The sequence below is a fragment of the Pseudonaja textilis genome, chromosome 8 (genome assembly GCF_049901715.1).
Source record: "Pseudonaja textilis isolate UNSWEBS1 chromosome 8, rPseTex1.2, whole genome shotgun sequence".
Taxonomy (NCBI): domain Eukaryota; kingdom Metazoa; phylum Chordata; class Lepidosauria; order Squamata; family Elapidae; genus Pseudonaja; species Pseudonaja textilis.
Window position 1 is genome coordinate 29,952,752 of NC_141997.1, and position 21,155 is coordinate 29,973,906.

The 21,155-nt window shown below is 40.3% G+C and overlaps 1 protein-coding gene across 4 annotated transcripts in view; it reads right to left on the bottom strand.

Moving 5' to 3' along the window:
- Positions 1-16,226: 16,226 nt before the first annotated feature.
- Positions 16,227-21,155, bottom strand: part of NALCN (sodium leak channel, non-selective) — a 222,852-nt gene continuing 217,923 nt past the window's right edge. For all 4 annotated transcript variants that reach the window (XM_087937920.1, XM_087937918.1, XM_026708401.2 and 1 more), the window contains one exon: positions 16,227-19,765. In XM_087937920.1, the coding sequence (XP_087794046.1) occupies positions 19,572-19,765 (194 nt within the window). In that variant the 3' untranslated portion in view covers positions 16,227-19,571. The remainder of the gene's footprint in view (positions 19,766-21,155) is intronic.

Here is a 21,155-nt window from a genome sequence, read left to right on the forward strand (position 1 = left end):
GATTTCAAAGCAGTGGTAGTTGTAGTAGTCATTTCCTTTAAAATTTGTTTTTGTTGTTGTACAATATTGAATATATTATTCCAAATTGGCATTCAGTATTCTTAGTTCTGTAACTAAAATTGACCAAGATCTATCAACCTATTAAGTAGCTATATTCTTGACTAATTAGTAAAGTGTATATATTTTCTCTAGTTTAACTTCAATATAAAGTAACCTTAACTATAAAATATATTACATTCACAGATAAACCCACACAAAGAAATATAATATTGGTCTAGAGAGCTCTAAGCTTATTAAGTAACTAATGCTTAATATTCTTACTGTCTCCCTATATTCCCATTCAAATTATAACAATCTCTATTAATAATAACTTAACTAAACTAATCCAATATTTTAACACTCTAATATTTCATTACTAAATGTACATATTTATCAAGAGGAAATCAGAGGGAAAAAAAAAAAAGCAAGCATATTTCAACATAGCATACCATCCACAAGTAAGAAAGAAGAGAGGCTATTTTAGTAAGTATGTACACACAGAAAAGGGTTGAGGAAAAGAAAAAGAAAATTCCAAAGACAAGAGTTTTTGTTTCCGCTTTTCACTTTGGAAGCTTCCACTTCTAGCACACGGAAATGGCAAATGAAGATTTGCTGAGTAACAGCTGCCAGTAAGCAATATTCCCACTCGTTTCAGCGTTCTGGATACTGCCTATGGCGTTGCTCTGTCTTTCCCCCGATCGGCTTCGTTCTGCTTCTGGATCCAATTTAATAGCTTCAATCCAAATGTTAGTGATAATAGAGTCTTCAGACTTCCAAAATTCTCTTTACTTCTTTTTTATTTCCGACTCTCTTCTGCCTGCCAAGCTCTTTCACATTCACTAAACCAATTCTTTTGTAGCCGCTTGTCTTGGAGCTCACAGCTGGCATTCACACAGTATTTAACAGCCTGAAATCAGTCTATTGTCAGTCAAATATCTTCTCTGCCACGACTCTCTTTCCCCCGAGCTTGCAAACTTTCACTCACTTTTTCTTCCCATCGGTGGCAGTCCGGACTTGAGCCTCCATTGTTAGGAGGCTGTTCTTGATCGTTGGGCTCTGGAGGGCTTCCTCTTCGTTACAGGGGGTTGCTTTCCCACACTGCAGCCCGAGGTTCCCCACACCGGCACGGGTCTCTCCAAGACTCGAGCACCCGAAAGATCGCACCAAACTCAAGAAAAGGGAGGCTAGAATCACGAGCAGATTTCTGCCCCTCTGACCGTCCTTGCCTTGCCACCGGAAGCTCGTTTACACGCTTCCTTAATCTTAAGTCATATTTAAGCAATTTATCAATTGTTGTTATTATCTTTATTTATTTATTTTTATTTATTTGTCAAAAGCTTACAATACAGCAGAAACAAGAATAAACATAAGTTTAAATACAAGAAATAGGAACTAATAATTGGGGATAAAGGACAGGGATGGTAGGAACGATTGTGCGCTTATGCACAGCCCTTACAAACCTCTTAGGAATGGGGTGAGGTCAATAGAGCTTAGTTTGAGGGTAAAGGAGTGGGGGTTTGAGCAGGTGACAACAGAGTCAAGTAGTGACTTCCAGACACTGACCAATCTGTTGCTGAAATCGTACTTCCTGCAATCGAGTTTGGAGTGGTTTACATTAAGTTTATATCTGTTGTGTGCTCTTGTGTTGTTGTGGTTAAAGCTGATATATTCATTAACTGGTAAGATGTTGTAACATATGATCTTATGTACTTTGCTTAAGTCCAATGTTAGTCAGTGTAGTTCAAGGTTGTCTAAGCCAATTATTGTCGGAGTACAACATGTGTACAATGAGATTGGCTGAGCCTCCCTTCATGCACCCTCCCCAACACAACTCACAGTGTGAACAGAAGTCCCTAACCCAGTCCCAATCTTATTACACTATGTGACCTTGTTGCACAATATGCCGGCCCTGCAAGTCTGTCATACTATGTTGACATGAAGTTATTTTCTGTTCAGAAGTCTGACAGCCCACAGACAGAAGCTGTTCTTCAGCCTGTTGGTACAGCTGGCTATGCTACTATATCTCCTACCTAATGGTAGGAGAGGGAAGAAGTGCTGACCGGGATGTGAGTCATCCCTGAGAATTTTCCTCACTCTTCTAAGGCAGCGAGCCCTAGCGAGGTCATCTAGTGGTATCAGGGAACAGCCCATGATGTTTTGTGCTGTGCTCACCACCCTCTGTAATATCTTTCTACCCGCGGCTGTCAAGCCATCATACCATACCATAATGCAATATATGAGAACGCTTTCTATGGTGGACCGGTAAAAGGAGGTCAACAGTTGTTGTTCCACTTTATTCTTTCACAAGACCTTAAGGAAATGGAGTCTCTGTTGAGCCTTTCTGGCCACCTGGGTTGTTTTGATTTTCCAGGTAAGGTCTTTGCTGAGGTAGACTCCCAGCAATTTAAAGGAGGAAACTGTCTCCACACAACCCCCCTCGATGTGAAGTGGAGTGGGTTCCTCTCTCTTCTTCTGGAAGTGTAACACCATCTCCTTTGTCTTGCTGATGTTTAGGTGCAGGTTGTTTTCTAGGCACCATGAGGATAATTTTTGAATCTCCCCCCTGTACGCTGTTTCATCTCCACCTGTAATGAGACCCAATACAGTAGTATCATCTGAGAACTTAATGATCACAGTGGATTACAATTACAAAATTGTAATTTGCACGTGTGTTTGTATGTTTTTGTAAAGAGTGTAGGTGAGGTTAACACAATTCAACTCAAAGGACCATATGTAATTGTCTATGGATAAACTAAGCTGGAGAAGTTCAGTTCAGGGAATGGAGGTTACGTTCAGATTCACTCAATTTATGGGGATTTACTGGCTAACTTTTAATTACTCCTTAAGCCTAACCTACTTCAAATGTTGGTTGCGGAGGAAAAAGGAAGCAATATCCCCATATATGTTGCGTTGAGTTTCTGGAGAAAAGGTAAATCAATTATTTACTAAAACAAAATAAACCTTTGAAACACACCCATTTTTTCTAACAACAGAAACAGGAAACGTATGGTGAGGTGTCACGAACCTGAGCAAATTAGAAAATTGTGTGCAGAAAAAGACTCTGCAATTTATCCTAGAATTGTAGCATCCAAATTTTCTAGATTGCTCATTCAGGGGGAAAAAAGAGCCCAGTGTTGAGAGAGAAATTCATGACATGGCAGAACACACTCAACATCTGCTATTTCCCCTACAAATGGTTTTGTTCACAATACACTCAGGCTGTTTGCATTTGGCATTTATGAGATTCAGCACAAGTACACCAGGCTGCAGTTCCGTTTTGAACAGGATCATCTGTAAAAATAAATAAATAAGATCAGATACTGCAAACAGTACAATAAACAAATAAGCCGGCATCCCAGAAGAATCTGGATGAATGCTGTTTTCACGTTCCTCATGAATAAGGCCAGCTTGCAGCATCCCCTGGAAAACTGCCTTATTATTCACTGGAATATATTTCCATCAAAAAGCATTTGTCTCAATTTTTCAAGAACCCTTTTCTGAGTTTTTTAAGGAGAATTCTTAAGAAATTTTGAAATTGTAGAATTCTTTAAAAATGTTTTTAAAAAAGGCTCATTCCACTTCCTCCTCCCTTTTCTCCAACTTAGCTTGCATGCTAAGCTTTCTGTGCTTCTCTGGAAACTTTTTAAGGACACCAAGAAATCTTTTTGGATTTGGGATCTTGGGATTTATAGTTCTAACTCTTTCAGTAGCTTGAACAAACTGCAGTGGGATTCTGAGCATTGCAAAGAACAAATAGGAACAGAAAGCTAAACTGTTACGTTGCCTGCAGACTTTAAGGCTGCTGATTTCCATTCTCTCCTCCCAGTTTAGAAAATTGGTAAAAGAAAGGGAATCAGTTCAATTGAAGGTTGTATCTGGCTTATATTGAAAACTGGACAGACAGAAATTCAAGGACGCAGCTCTGAGAAAGTATTTGTATTTCAGATATTCATAAATCCCTTAGTCATTTAAAAAAACAGCTACAGGACAGAACATATTAATAGAGTTGGAAGGGACCTTAGAGATCTTTTAGTACAACCTCCTGCTAAGCAGGAGATCCTATACCCTTGATGGTGAACCTATGGCATGCCTGCCACAGGTGGCACGCAGAGCCACTTGTGCCGACACACGAGCTGCAGGCAAACTTACCTCATTGCGCATGCGCGCGCCTCACAGCTGATTTTCGGCCGGTTTGAGGCCTTTTTCGGCCTCCCAGAGGCTTGAGGAAGGCTTCTACAGGCTTTGCAGGCTGAAAACTAGGCCCATTTCATCACTTCCTGTTTTTCCGGAAATACCGGAAATGATGAAACGGGCCTAGTTTTCGGCCTGCAAAAGCCTTCCTCAAGCCTCAAACTGGCTGAAAATCAGCTGTAAGGTGCAGTGCAGGTAAGGGGTGGCAGGGGGGTTATTGCAAGTGCATGCCCATTGCTTTCTGGGTGCTGGCACGTGTGCAAGCAAGTGTGCAAGCGCGTGCACAAGTTTTGGAACAGGAGCCCCAAAAGGTTAGCCACCACTGCCCTATACCATTCCAGACAAATGGCTATCCAGTCTCTTCTTAAAGACCTCTAGTGAAGCAGCCACAATTCCTGAAAGCAAACCATTCCACTGGTTAATTCACTGTTAGTTTCTCCTTAATTCCAGGTTGTTTCTCTCTTTGATTAGTTTCCATCTATTGTTTCTTGTCTCACCTTCTGATGCTTTGGTAAATAGATTGACCCTCCTTTCTTTTCTCCTTATACCCTCCTCAAATATTGGAACGTGTCCAAAAGTTGCTATCATGTCTCCCCTAGTCTTTCTTTTCATTGGACTAGACAGACCCAGTTCCTGCAACCATTCTTCATATGTTCTCTGCATACTTTTTAGAGTCTTTTCTAAAATATGATGACGAAAACTGGATGGAATATTCTAAGTGTTGTCTTATTAAGGCTGTACTAGTATTTCATGTGATCTTGATTCTATCCTTCTGTTAATGCAACCTATTGCATTGGCTTTTTTTGGCTGCTGCCACACACTGCTGGCTTACATTTAACTGATTGTCCAAGATCCCTCTCACGGTTACTGCAATTGAGCCAGATTTCACCTAATCTGTACCTGAACATTTGGTTTTTCTTGCTTAAGTGTAGAATCCCAACCTATTTCTTGGTGAGCTAGAAAAAGGTGGGATAGACACCACCACCACCAGATGGGTTTGTAACTGGCTGACAAATCGTACTCAATGTGCAATCCTCAATGGAAGTACTTCAAATTTGAGGAGTTCCTCTTCTATTCCCTAATCAAAATGGTTTATGAAGATGTTGAAGAGTACTGGGCCTAAAACTACTACTTGCTTCCCTGCTTCCCTTACATGTGGATGTACTTCTATTGAGGATTGCACGTTGTGTACAATTTGTCAGCCAGTTACAAACCCATCTGGTGGTGCTGGTGTCTATCTCACATTTTTCTAGCTCACCAAGAAGTAGGTGGAGATCTATTCTATCAAATGCCTCACTGAAATCCAAGTATACTATATCCAATCTATTTTTCTGGTCCACTAATTTAGTCACTTTGTCAAAGAATGAAATAAGATTTGGTTGCTCCCTGTCTTACAACCATTTATTTAATGACCATTCAAAGTTACGAAAGCAATGAAAATAGTGATATACAACCAGTCTTCATGCTTGAGACCATGGCAGCATCCCCATGGTCATGTGATCAAAATTTGGGTGCTTGTCAATTGGCATGTATTTATGACACTTGCATTACTGGAAAGGTTGTGTGATTGACCTTTCAAGCCAGCTTCTGACAGGTAGAATTAGTGGGGAAGCTGGATTTGCTGAATAAAATAGAGTAGAGTAGAATAGAATAGAATAGAATAGAATAGAATAGAATAGAAGAGTTGGAAGGGACCTTGGAGGTCCTCTAGTCCAACCCCCTGCTTAGGCAGGAAACCAGGAGTGGGATTCAAATTTTTAAACAACCTGTTCTGTGGGTGTGGCTTAATTTGTGGTTGTGGCTTGGTGGCTATGTGACTGGCTGGGCATGGTTTGCTGGCTGGGTGTGGTTTGGTGGTCATATGACTGATTGGGTGTGGCTTGGTGGTCATGTGACCGGCTGGGTGGTCATGTGACTGGCTGGGCATAACCAGGTGGCCATGTGACTGGAAAACCAAATACAAGTGGTCCTCACTTAATGGCCGGTTGGTTCGCTAGTATTCTAATTTATGACTGACCTCCCCAGAGCTTCTTGATCTGTTTTTGGAGTTTTGACAACCATGCACAAACACACACACACACATGCACACAGCATTTCGAAAACAAACCCCCAAAGAATGTCCAAAAGCCCACCTAACCCAGCCCCATTTTGTTCAGCTGCCGCAGAACAACATGCTGTTGTTGGTTCTGCTCATCAATAAACAGAGTCCTTCTTTCCAATCAGCTGCCATTTTATATCCAGTGCCTTTCTCCCAGCTTGGAATCAGACCAGATTTTTCTTCCAACATCTATAAGATTTGATAAGTGTGCACGCACTAAGAAGCACATAGGGGGCTGCATGTCCTTGGCTCTGAGGCATGTGACTGGGAGGAAGGGCTATGGAAGGAGAAGGCAGCTGCATTTGAAATCATGCTTTCAATCAATCTTTTTTTCCCTGGATTTTTATTTTAAAAAAAGGTTAGTTTAAATTAAAAGTCAAATGAAACCAAGTCGAATTTCTGCCCTGGCCCTGTTTGCTTGTTGCACTCATATTTTTCAGAATGCACCCCCCCCACCCCCCCAATACCAGTTAAAGTCCCTTAGATGTGAGCTGGAAAATATTTGGCACACCACTCACAGCCCAAAATGCATCAACGATTCTAATATTTTCTGGGAAGGGAATTCTTTTTGGATTCTCCTGTACTGCATGTTTGGAAATAAATACCCTTCTGAGGAATTTCTAGGAGATACGGAGCTGGCAACAGTGATCTGTATTAGATCTGAATTTTTAAAGAGATGGTTTCATGCAAAGTAATATCACCTCCGAAGCAGAACTGTGATATACCTGGCGGAGTGGTGTGAGCTGCTGTTCCGTCTATTAGGGTTAAATGGCTGCTGCACCAAATGAACCTGGAGGGCAATGATGGGAAGAAAGACCCCCCAAAAAGAACAATGTATTTGCTGCAAACATGGAAAATTGCTGACAATGGGAGGTGTTGACATTCGCAAAAAGGAGACAAAATGAGGCAGATCTAATAATAAGCAGTGGGAAGATTGTCAGGGCAATTGGAGCGCCTCTCTTCCTTCCCTCCCTTTGTGTTCAGTTTATTGCTTTTGTGTGAAAAGATAAATGGTAACATGGGAAAAGTTTGCAATGAACAAACCTGTGCTGGGCTCGATGAGAAATTGATAAATTCTCATGCCAGACAGCTCTCACAGTAGTAAGTTATTCCAAGCAAAAGCCTCAGGAGCAATGGAGCAAATTAACTTTTAGCTGAATACTTTGGTTTTAGGAAGCCAATCGGGAGGAAAAAGGACGTTTTTGAGAGATGGAGAGTGAAAGCCAGCCAGCCAGCAGTGTGTTAGTTATAAATATTCTGAAAATCCTTTATTTTAAATTAAGGGTTTGTTCATCCACAAAGACGAAGGTCCTCTCGATAGATTACAAATGTTATTTAGCAAGTTATACTCTTAAAATGGCTTAGGAGAACACTGTTCAGGAACATCTTACCCCAGGCAACATTTGCACAAACATTGTCCAAAGCAGTGGTGTGATTCAATTTTTTTTACTACCGGTTCTGTGGGCGTGGCTTGGTGGGCATGGCAGGGGAAGGATACTGCAAAATCCCCGTTCCCTCCCCACCCCACTAACCTGCTTTCCAGCTCCATTCTCCTGTGCAGGGCAACCAAAGAAGACCCAGGCAATCAGCTGGGACTCAGGAGGTAGAGAATAGATGTGGGTGGGGCCAGTCAGAGGTGGTATTTGCCGGTTCTCCGAACTACTCAAAATTTCCGCTACCGGTTCTCCAGAACTGGTCAGAACCTGCTGAATACCACCTCTGGTCTGAAGGCATTTGTAGGAAAAGAGCCGACGCTAGACAAAGGTATTAGGCAGGAAAGAGAGGAAGCTCCTATCTTGCTATACCCTGACCTGAGATTGACAATCTCCCTGCAAATCATCCTTAGTGCAAGACAGGAGTGATTTATTTTGGCAGAGGTGTCATTGAGTTCCCATTGGTATCAGTGGAAGTATTGTGGTCTCATTACAGGCAAGGATGTATCCTTTACTCTAATGAAATTGAGGGCAGATGCTAGGAGGAATTCATTGAAAGAGGAAGAGATAAAGGGCTGAGGTTTGTGTTAGGAGCTTCTCACTGTCAGTGTCTGTTGTTCCACCCGCCCATTGCCGAAATTAACCTGGAAATAAGGAGAAACTTTCTGACAGTGAGAACAATCAACCAATGGAACAGCTTTGCCCTCGGAAGTTGTGGGAACGCCATCACTTGAGACTTTCAAGAAGAGATTGGACTGCCATTTGTCAGAAATGGTGTAGGGTCTCCCGTTTGGGCGGGGGCTTGGACTAGATGACCTACAAGATCCCTTTCAACTCTGATGATTTGTTAACTGTTAAATATAAGCTGGTAATATTATTTTTCTGCCATGTCCTCATGACATTGCTTTTATGTCATCCCAGCCTAAGAGAATCTAAGACAGGGGTGTCAAACTTGCGTCGTCACGGCATCGTCACATGCAGGGCCTCTGAGAGGATTATTAAGTGCTGGAACAAGACTAATATGGGCCCCCTCACCTACACATCAAGTTAACACGACCACGAGGGTCTCTCCTCCCCCACCCCACCACACTGTGGATTTTGCATTATTTCCTGCACCGACGTAACTCCTAACCAATTGAGAGGCTCATTAAAAAAAAAAGGGGGGGGGGTTTGCCAGGGCAGTGAAGCAGATCAGGAAGCGACTGGGGTGTGAGGACGAAGTACGGAGAAGCCGCGTTGGAATCCGCGCAGCCCTCAGATACATTTTTTCCCTGACTGGGAGAAGAATGATTCACTCTATACGAATGAAAGAAAAGTGACGCTTCCCTCACCCGCCCCCCTCTCCTCCTCCGGTTTACCCTCCTGCGTTTTAAAGCCACCTCTTGCCGGTTACCCTTTGGCATGGCTGGCGCACACAGATCCTCCGATTAAGTTAATAGTGGCGCCTTCTTCCTTTTGGGGTGAAGGATTTAGACAGGCTGAGTGGGAAGGACACACCTTCCTTTCTTCCTTCCTTGCTGTTTGCCCTCTTGGAAGAAACATCCTTCTGGGTTCAGTTCCAAGTGGGGAAAAAGACACTGGAAACATGGAGGCTGTTTGGAAGGGTTAATGGTGGACAGGACCACATGGCTTGGAGCTCCAAAGTGAAAAGGATGATCGCATGCTTCAAGGTGAAGGAAGAGATCAAGAAAAAGGACTGATATGCTGAGAGTGCCTGGCTTTTATAACCTTTGTTGGGATTTGAATTGGAGCTTGTATTCTGATTGGTTGTCAGACTCCCATGAGGCCATGCAGGGGCAACTCTGTAGGCTGTCCTGAGTTCCAGGCTTGGTTGAGCCTTGCTGGATGATGATGCACTGAAAAGGGCTTTTGAGCAATTGCTATAGCTTTACCTGGAGATCTTTGTTATGTAAAGTATTGTGGCCCAGGCCTTAATGACCCACCCATTAATAAAGGCGGGGGTGAGTTCCTGCTTCTGAGGTGAGTTTCTGCTTCTGAGTTGCTACTCTTTTTAGAGGAAATATTCTGCCTTTTTAATATTTCCTAGGATATTTCATTTGTCTAGGAGAGGGGTGACTGCTAATTTCCTACAGAGAACTGGCAAATACCACCTCTGACTGGAGATTTTACAGTATCCTTCCCTTGCCATGCCCACAGAACCGGTAGTAAAAACATTTGAATCCCACCACTGCCCTGGCAATAGGCCTAACAGGTGAGTTACTACAGCAACAACAGCAGACATTTCTGGAAGAAGGAAACACTGTAACATAACACATCCATATTCTTGTCAAAAAATCATATGCCCACCGGCACGAATCCACAGGAATTGAAATTAACTTGAAGGAAATTTTGCTTTTAAAAAACAAAGAGTGACACAGCAATAAAACAGGAAAGAGATCAACAAAACAGCTTAAAAATTATCTGAAAAACTAGCTTATTCATAGAAAACTATTTGTCTAGTCATTGTAATCTAATTGCTGGATTTATTCAACAAACAGATGTTTTGCTATTATACCTGAGAGATAGAGGAAGGGAGGGAGGGAGAGAGATGTTTTTCTCATGTTCAATTATTTGCTGAAGGAAATTATTGTGAAGGGAATGCTGGCCCTCTAGTGTTCAAAAAATAAAGATACAAAACAGTTAAAATCTAGAAATCTAGGAGTAAGAATATCAACACATGACTCTTGAATATTGCTATCGTTTTTAATCCTCAGTCCTTCAAATGCAGTTTGAAGATGAACTCCACCATTACAGGCTCAAAAGCCATGATAAATCTCAGAAATCACTGTGCTGGAGTGTGCAGGGACACAACAACAATATTTTCCACTCCACTCAAGGCCAAGGAAAAGCAAAAATAAATAACTTAACAGATATCTCCTATAGTGGCAGTCATTTGTCTGGCTGTCTTGAAATAAATAAACTGATCAATCAAATAAAATCCTCATAATTCCTATGAGGAAGGAGCTGAAAGGCCACCAAGCTGTCAAGCCACCTTTCTCTTTGAAAGCCTCATTAGTACAGATTCAGTCCAGGATAAGCGAAGAATGGGCAAGGATATTTGCAAAAAAATAAATAAAAATCATCTATAAGCTTTATGGAGTTGCAATATTTCAATTAGTTCAGTTAGCTCCACTGTATTTTCAAGTAGGTCACTGTATTTTCAATTTGTGACACTTCTGTCACAAATAAAGTGAAAATTTAGCATTATGGGGGAACAAACTCTAATTAGAGGAGACTGAAGGGAGTTTATGGAGGTATTCATAGCTTCAGACAGACTCTCTCAGATATGAACATCCTTCAGTATATTGATGTTAGAAAGTGCAAACTAGAGTAGAGTAGAGTAGAGTAGAGTAGAATAGAATAGAATAGAATAGAATAGAATAGAATAGAATTCTTTATTGGCCAAGTGTGATTGGACACACAAGGAATTTATCTTGGTGCAAATGCTTTCAGTGTACATAAAAGAAAAGATACATCATCAGATACAACACTTAATGATAGTCATAGGGTACAAATAAGCAATCAAATCATGCTAGGAAACAGTCAATATAGATTGTAAGGATACAAGCAACAGAGTTGCAGTCATACAGTCACAAGTGGAAGGGGATGGGTGATAAGGAGTGATGAGAAGATTAATAGTAATACTATTGTGGAAACACTGGAAACAGCGAAGGACTCTGCCAGCAAAAAGGGAGCTCACTGGCAGAGGGTTGCAGGAGGCCGACTCGGCCGGAAACTGAGCTCAGGAGCCCATTTTCACTGGCAGAGTGCTTGGGCCATCACAGGCACCCCTGAAACGAGTGATGTCGAGCTGGCCAGACCCACCCTGGCCATGCTCCCCCTGAGGTCAAACACAACCCTAATGCAGCCCTCAATGAAATCGAGTTTGACACTCCTATTCTAGTCCAACCCCCTGCTCCGGCGAACCATTTCCACATTGTGTGCCAAACGATGCAGTGCATGCCTGCACCCACGATGCAGTGCATGTACAACTCCCCCCGCGCATGCACATGCATCTCCCACACACGCATCTCCCCTTGCACAAGTACGGCAGATAACTGACAATCAGCTGGCTGGTGGGGGGTGTGCGCGCATGCGCAGTAAGGCTCTTCTGGGCAACCTCTCTCGTGCTGGCAGCAGGGGCTCTGCGTGCCACTTCCTGCACGCATGCCATAGGTTCGCCATCACGTTCCTTTATCATTCCAGACCATGGCTGTCCTGACTCTTCTTAAAAGCTTCCAGTGATGGAACACCCACAACTTCTGAAAGGCAAGACATTTCACTGATTCATTGTTCTCACTGTCAGGAAATTTCTTCTTAGTTCTAGGCTGCTTCTCTCCTTGATTAGTTTCCTTCCATTGTTTCTTGTCTTTACTTCTGGTGCTTTGGAAACTTGGTTGGCCACTATCTTCTTTGTGGCAGCACCTCAAATATTGGAACTGTTACCATGTCTCCCCAAGTCCTTCTTTTCACTAGACTAGGTGTATCCAATTCCTGCAACCATGTGTTTTAGCCTTCGGCTCCCTAATTATCTTTGGTTGGTCTTTTCTGAACTCTTTCCAGAGCCTCTACATTTTTTTTTTATAATATGGTGTCCCAAACTGGATGCGGTATTCTAAGTATGGTCTTACTAAGGCAGGGGTGCTAATATTTCATGTGATCTTGTTTGCATCCCTCTGTTAATACAGTGTAGGATTGCATTAGCTTTTTTTAGCTGCTGCCGTACTCTGCTGGCTCATATTTAAGTAATCGTTTAATAGGAGTCCAAGATCCTTCTCTCATTGTTACTGCTATTGAGACAGGTTTTATCTGTAGGTGTGCATTTCATTTTTCTTGCCTCAGTGTAAAACCTTACTTTTCTCCACACTGAATTTTATTTTGTTAGGTATAGCCCAGTGTCCAAGTCCCTCGAGGTCCGTCTGGACCTTGAGTCCATCTTCAGGGGCATTGGCACAGGGTGTAAAGTCAGGCGATCATGGCTGTTCACTCAATAGATCCTGCTGAAAGAATCAAGAGGTAGCATAAAGTATCAACTCACCCACAGAATACTCCCTGTAGGCATGGAAGCTCATTTACACAGTAGAAGCTTGATTTGCAAAACGTCGCTACAGCCTTAGAAATGTTACTGGTTTGTTTGTTTGTTTGTGCTGGGGTGGTGGTGGTGTCTGTTTTCAAATGCAAGACTTGATAATGCATCATCCTCCCTTAAAAGTCAGGAAAGTTATTCAGATTAAGAAGACGACTGACTGAATTCCAGCTACTAGTATTTTGCTGGGAAAGAATTAGACGTATTTCCTGCCGGTTATATATTGATCCTTAAGCCAAGGAATTACACCAAAGGGTTCCTTAATAGTTTATTAGTACTTCTAAAACTCCATGAGAAACCAGTATCTGCCTGAATGTAAATGGCAGATCAGCATGATTAGAAGCACGGATGATGTTCGGGGAAGAATTAAAAGACACAGCATGTCCAGCTGCCAACTTAGGAGCCAGCCGGGCAGACAGGGATCTCCAGAGCACTGCAGTGATGTCTGGCAGATGGCAAATGCAGCTTTGTCCACAAAGGTGCTGTCTAATTTCTCCTTTTTTGTTTTTTTGCTTCCCAACCTGCTGTACTTTAGAATAGTCTCCTCTGCACTATGGCAGATGGGGCCAGATGGTTTGCAGTGCAGAGTATAAAACCGGCCGTAACAGTTGACTTTCTTCCTTGTATTCTTCAGCGGATGCCAAAACCTGGGTCTTCTTTAAGGAACAAGGATTGAAAAGTCTAGCAATAAAAACATGAGCAACAGAAATATACTAGCAAGTTTCCAGACCCCTTATATTATATACTGTATGCCTGAATCTTAGAACATTATCGATCTTAAATCATTATTGATATTAGATCGTTACTGATTCTTAGGTTCTTAGCATAGCTCATAAGCAGTGGTGGGATTCAATTTTTTTTACTACTGGTTCTGTGGGCATGGCTTGGTGGGCGTGGCTTGGTGGGTATGGCAGGGGAAGGATACTGTAAAATCTGCATTCCCTCCCCACTCCACTAACCTGCTTTCCAGCTCTGTTCTCCTGTGCAGGGCAACAAAAGACCCAGCCAATCAGCTGGGACTTGGGAGGCAAAGAATAGATGGGGGCAGGGCCAGTCAGAAGTGGTATTCCAAACTATTCAAAATTTCCGCTACCGGTTCTCTGAACTCAAAAGTTCTGCTACTGGTTCTCCAGAACTGGTCAGAACCTGCTGAATACCACCTCTGCTCATAAGTCCTTGTTTGAAATTTGGTGCTACTGCAATGAGGTAATGGCAACCAACTGGTTGAAGATACCCTGGGAAATGTTCAGGAAGAAGGCGAATAAAGAGGTGAGAATTCAGAAAAGGTGAGAGGATGGCTCAGAGCAAGGTAAAAGAATCGTCCACAAGAACATTTGCAGTTCTTCTTCTAATCATTGTAAACCTGGAATAGTGAATACTGTAACATACTTTTACATTTCTGCAGCTTGATTCAGGTCACACATTGTGCAAGGTTTTGAGAAACTGTCCGTAGTTGCTTGTGAAGAAACAAAACCAAATGGGCTGCACTTAGATACTGCACATATATGGCAAGCTAATACATTGATAAAGTAGTTTGCTTGGCTACTTTTTAGATTAGCCAAACACGCAGATTTATTTATTTAGTTCGTTTGTCAAGCATGCATGAGAAAACAAGTGTAAGTATGAACATAAGATATAAACGTGTAAGTATAAATGGGTATAAGTACTGTACATACATAATAAATGAGTATGTATAAATGGGAACAATGGGACAGGGATGGTACACGCCCACTTACAGACCTCTTAGGAACGGCGTGAGGTCTGCGGTAGACAGTTTAAGGTTGAAGTTTTGGGGGTTTGAGGATGTAACAGAGCCAGGTAGTGAGTTCCAGCCATTGACCACTCTGTTGCTGAAGTCGTATTTTCTGCAATCGAGTTTGGAGCGGTTTACTTTGAGTTTGTATTTATCGCTTGCCCATGTATTATTGTGGTTGAAGGTGAAGTAGTCACTGACAGGTAGGATGTTGTAGCAGACAATTTTGTGTACTAAGCTTAGGTCAGACCATAGGATATGATTTCAGATATGTTAGAACCTGTTTGCCTGTTTACTATTCAATTTCTCGATTTTGTGCAAAAGGCTGCTGTTAAAGAACAAGCTGTGGAGCTGAGCGGGAAGAGGAGGAGAGGCGACCCAAGAGCCTCTATGATCAACTGCTTCCATACAGTCACTGACAATTGGGAGACCTACGCAAAGCCTCCTATGAGAAGCCTTTCCTTGAAAGGGCTGTAACTCACATGGGTCAAATCACTTGGAACAAAACCAAAAGCTCCGATCTATAGGTTTTTTTAGTAGAAAACCTTAGGGAATTAAATTATATAAATACTTCTGCCTTCAACTAAGTGAACATTCACAACTTTTCCTGTCACAGAAATCTGATTGATTTGTTTCAGTTTCTGCTAGTTTTTTTCTTGCACATTTTAAAATTAAATAAATTGCAATTATTACGATAGAACATATAAATAATAGGGTTGGAGGAGACTTCCAACCTCCTACTCAGGCAGCAAATCCTATGCCATTCCAGACAAATGGCTTTTCTTGAAAATCTCCAGTGATGGAGCACCAACATTTGGAGGTAAGCTATTCCACTGATTAATTGTTCTCACTTTCAGGAAATTTCTTAGTTCTAAGTTGGATCTCTCTTTAACAATTTTCCATCTGTTTCTAATTGTCCTGCCCTCAGTTGTTTTGGAGAATAGGCTGAACTCCTCTTCTCTTTTACAATCCCTCAAGTATTGGAAGACTGCTAACGTATCACCCCTGGTCTTTCTCTTCATTAGACCAGACATACCTAGTTCCCTCAGTCACTCATCCTATGGTTTAGCCTCCAGGCCCGTTATCATCTTTGTGGGACTTTTGTGGCACTCTTTCTAGAATCTCAACATCTTTTTTGTATCATGGTGACCAGAATTGGATGTAGTATTTCACCAGTGCAGTATAAAGTGGTATTATCTCCTCATATTATCTTGAAAACTGTCCCTCTCTTGATGCAATCTAAAATCTACTCTTTATCTACTTAAGCTATTTTGAGCTACTACTGATATTTGGTTGAGAAGTATCCAAAATGTTTAAAATAAATGAGATGAAATATAGACATTGCATCAAATAATGTATCAAAACCACTGAGAATGAAATTCTAAGCAGCCAACCGCTGAAAGCAACAGCCTTTTATTGACATTATATGTCAAAGGATATTTGCTAGTTTTAAAAAGAATATTTGTTGTAATAATAGCTAGGAAAGTTTCTGTAATTCAGCACAGTATTGAAAGTTCAAGAGAACGTATTTTATAAATCTCAATATCACTTCTGTTTTTTTGTTTATTTTTTTTTCTAAAAAATATTAAGTTAAAGTAGACATAAAAGAAAAGACAAATAACTATCTTTGACAATAGTAGGAATGATATTTTCTGAAGATTTTTGATGTAATCTAGTTTAAACAATAAAATGCACAGGTTTAGTAAACAGATTGTAGGAAGTTTCCATGTAAATGTTAATTCTAAACAGCAAAATGCACACATGGACAACTACATAAAGACAGTAATCTGTGACCAAAAATAATCAAATGTAATACAAGTCTGTGGATACATATCTTTTGGTTAAAATAAAACCTGCATTAAGAACAGAAGCGTGCATCAACCTAACACAAGATTGTTAGTTTTGCTGGGACTTTTATGCCCATAAGGCTCTTGGAGAACATGGACAATTTACAGTTTTAAAGTTTTTTTTAAGGTGAACTCTTATGTTTCTGGTGCTTTCAAGCTGGACTTGTCATATTAGTGCAACATATTTTCCATAGGAAATGATGGTAGTGGCAAAGATCTCACCCCAAAGATGCCATAGTTGGAAAGCAGATACAAAACCCTACAAACACTATTGTCTACGCGTAGGCATCAAAATCCTTTTTCTTCCTCCCCATACGTTTAATTGTTTGATATCGTTTGGTCATGCTACATATGACGTTCATTTATGGTTTGGAAACAAACATTCAAAATACTCAGAATGCCTGTGTTATAGCTCAAAGAAAATTCCAAAATGCTCGGAACAGATTGTTTCATATTTGAAACAGCAGTTTTACACCTAGAACAGGACATTTTGTGAAATGTCATACATTAAAGCTTCAAATATAAAATATTTTACACACCATTAAAGCACAATGCAAAGACATACAAAAAGAAGGTTACACTTTCTGGAGGAACCATTAACTGATCTCAGATTCTGCTCAGTTATGATACCTGCCAAACTTTATCCTTCACAGGCAAACTGAAAAAAATCTTAACTCTTCCATTTTGTATTTAAAAACCACCTGGTTCAAGTTTTGAACAAGGGATTGTGGTGAAGGTAAAAGCACTTCAGAGGTAGTAAAGACATACTCTTCATTACTGTGGCCAAAACAAAACTAAAATTAGGAAGATGGTCTATTTGTCCTTACTCTTGAGATGAGAGATAATGATAGAGATCAGTTGCTGGATTTTCATTTCTATAACTGATAATTGAGTAGTTGAAACTGAGCAATGGTTAGAGCCAATTTTTTCCCCAGCCTTCATAATCTTTAATTTCCCCCAATTCTCATGGCTCTTTTCTATGATGCTTAGATGCATAATGAAGGTTCGTAATTGTGTGCTCCTAAATGTTCATTTGCTGCCATTCATTAAACAGCTGGAATTCAGAAACTTTATAAATAGAATCTTAGAATTGTCAACTATTTTCTTTTCTTAATGCATTATTTCATACTTATCTTAATAGTGATTGGTATCCAAGTTTATTTTAAGAAAAAAGACATTTGAAGCATGACTAAAAATAGCTTACAAAAGCATACTTTTGTTAATCTCGCATACTTAATGATTAAGTATATAATGCATACATATATAATAATACAGTAACTTTAAAATAGCGAATTAGAAATAATCTCTGAGAAAAACATATTCATTTCTAACTGGGATAATGAAGCACAAAATCAGATTTCTTTCTAGGCCTGCCATGAGTCTTATACTCAATATCAAGTATTAACTTATCTGTATGTATGTATGTATGTACAGAACGTAGTGTAAGTAGTGACATCTACATTGGTTATTTTTGTATCATTTCTAATAGATGATAGATATTAACAAAGATGAAAAAGCAGGGAACTTATTAAACAGGTGCACTGATAAAAAACCAGTGAACTTCAATCAAGCACATTTTAAAAATGAAAAATGAAACCCCATTTTTAAACCAACCACATTATGCTTGCATATTAAAATATATTGTAAAAACAGAAAATAAGTCACATCCTCCTGAGTTAATTCCAGATTAGTAAACAACACTAATATTGATGGATAGAATACTATAGAAAAAAAAATCAACATTGGCGCTGTTTTCTTTAAATGATTATTTTAGGGGAAAGGAAATCCTGACAATATCAGAGAAAGTATTGTAACACTATCTCTGCATGTAAATTTTAACACAAATCAAATACATTAAATATTGTTTGCTTTCAATGATCAAGTGATGTACATAGACAAGGATACCTGTGAATTAACCTACAAATACTATTTATCTCAATAAGAGAAGCACAACCTGAGGTCTGTGTATTGCAAGGTGTCCTCAGAGATTTCCCCAAAATTGCTACTAAAACTGCAATATTTAATTTGAAAAAAGGGAAAATTATAAAATGCACACAGAGTAATCCTATTAAACATATGTAATAGGAAACAATTTAACTAAAATAAATACAATCAAATTAAAAACATCGTATTTTTCGCGGCATAAGACACACCGGACCATAAGACGCACCTAGGTTTAGAGGAGAAAAACAAGAACCAAAATATCAGGGGAGCCTGAGAGGACCACAGACAGGTGTCCTCTCATGTGCCAACTCTGCCTATTTACTCCTGCACTGTGGAAAAGAGACAGAAGAGGAGGGCAATGACAAAGACAGAAGAGGTGGGGTTTAGCACTGTAAAAGGACCCCACCATCGCGGCTTGGCTGCTATTCACTAAGGGACTGGCACTGTCCACTTTTTTGGGGGGGTGGGGGGTGGAGTACATCTTATGAAACGAAAAATACAGTATATTCGGTTTTATCTTGGTTTATCTGTTTTGGGGATTACAGTCCAACCCAACCATTCAACATGTGTCTTAGCTTGAAAGAAGTCATCTACTCTGACCTAAACAAAAATATTCAGTGATGTGAAACACTAGCAGCATGTCCATACCAATATTCTCTTTGGGGTGCTTTTACTTCCACAACAATTGTATCCCGGTGTCTCTAAATAAAAACGTTGTGTCCTCATAACTTACCCATACTATTAAAACAGAATACCAACCTGGTACACGTCATATTTTACTATTAGTCCTGTGCTGCTATTTCCCAAATTTTAGCAAGCAACAATATACTTTCAGAGAAACCTGATGTATCAAATGTTCGCTGAGAAGCAATACTGAAAGTCTGCTGGCAAGTAGGAAGCCCTGCCTTGAGAGCCTGAAGCGTTTCTCATGATTTATAGGAACAAGGCCAAAACTCCCCTATTTTTTCCTGAACATTTATGTTGCTCATTAATAATCATGGATGTTCAAAATAAACGTTAAGTAGTAAATCTTGCCAAGTTAAAGGACAGTGAGTTCCAAAGCTTATCTTGATATAAACAATCAATTAGAACCACTTATTAAAAAACAGCAACATCCAGAGATGCTATTCCTTCACAGTTGTTTTGCATAAGTGTATCTTTGACAGGAATTGTTTCTCAGTCAGATCTCAAGCAGGTCTTCTCCACTCTCGTCACTCTCTACAGTAAGTTGCCTTGTCCACCACTTCTTAACTTCTGATCCACATGAAGCCACATCTGACATAGGATTCATTTTGCACACAACGGATTTCATAGTTGTCCGACCCCCAATTCTTATGTTGACTGAAGACACTGAATGGCTTATTGGTTTTGGGGCTAGGAAATGAAAGAGAAAAATATTCACTGCAAATAAATCATCATCATGCTAAGCAATTCTGGTATGATGAAAAGTGGATTTGTGGCAAAATATTTGCCATCTCTGAAGCCTAATGAAAAGATTTCTTTTAAAAAAATATGTAATTAATTACTCAGTAACACCAACAAGAGGAAACACAATGTTAACTCCATGGATTATTTTCTTTGGTGAGAGAAATTAGAAGCTTTTGATTCTATGAATTTAAGGCTTCCATTATGTATCTCTTGTTATCACACTTTTTCCCCTATAGAGGGCAAGACATTTCTTGGGATAAATCTACACCGAGGAGTTCCTCAAACACATAATTTCACCTCTCTGAGCTGTTCTGTACTGATAGGTACTATACCTTGCCAGCTGCTGGATGTAAGCTGATAAGCTATAGAACTGTACTGTATTTTCACATTTTTTCTACAATAGTGAAACTGTTTTTATATATAACTGAACGTTTTCATATATTAAAACAGCATTATTGACAATTGGAAACAAAATTTTAGTAAGCCCATGCCCAGTCCATTTACTGCAGTAGTGATTAGAGCATTCAACTGGGACAGGAAAGGCTGAATTCAAGTCCTATGTTGCTAAATTGGGCCATTTATTTTCTCTCAGACCATCATATTACACACTGCTTTACTTGGAGGAAAAAAAAAAAAACTACTGGAGAAAGCTGAGCATCCACAGGACACAATGTAAGAGTAGTACAGGAGTAACTCAGTAATGATAGCAGTTGGGATTGGAATTTCCGTTGCTAAGCAACATGGTCATATAGCATGACATCATGTGACCACGCTGCTTAGTGATGGCAGTTTTGGCACTTCTGGTTGCTGTTATTAAGTGACACTAGAGCACTCTCATTAACTGCAATGTCTTGACCTCAATGTCAGCTTGGCCACTGACTTTGCTTGTGGGAAGCCACCAGTGAAAGTCACAAATGGCAATCATATGACCATGGGATGGTGTGACCTTGTAATTATGAGTGCCTGGATCGTGATCATGTGATAGTGAAGAACTCTGACAGCTGCAAGTATGAGAACCAGCTGCAAGTACCACTCGTTCAATGTGGTTGTAGGTTTGAATGGTTGCTGAACATCATTAAACAAGGACTACATTTATTGGTAACAATAATGAGAATGCTAGCAATGTAGTATACCAATATATATATTATAAATGTATACTGGTACTAAAAAAATCTTATATAAAAATGGCATATTGTTGTGGCCCGCCAGCGGCCAGCAGAGCTGGCAGCAGACTTGGACAGTGAGGAGGTTGGGGAGGAACATGGGCCAGTCCTGGAATCTGGGGAAGGCTCTGACGAGTGATCTGCGTCGGAGGCAGAGATGGGACCAGGGCCGT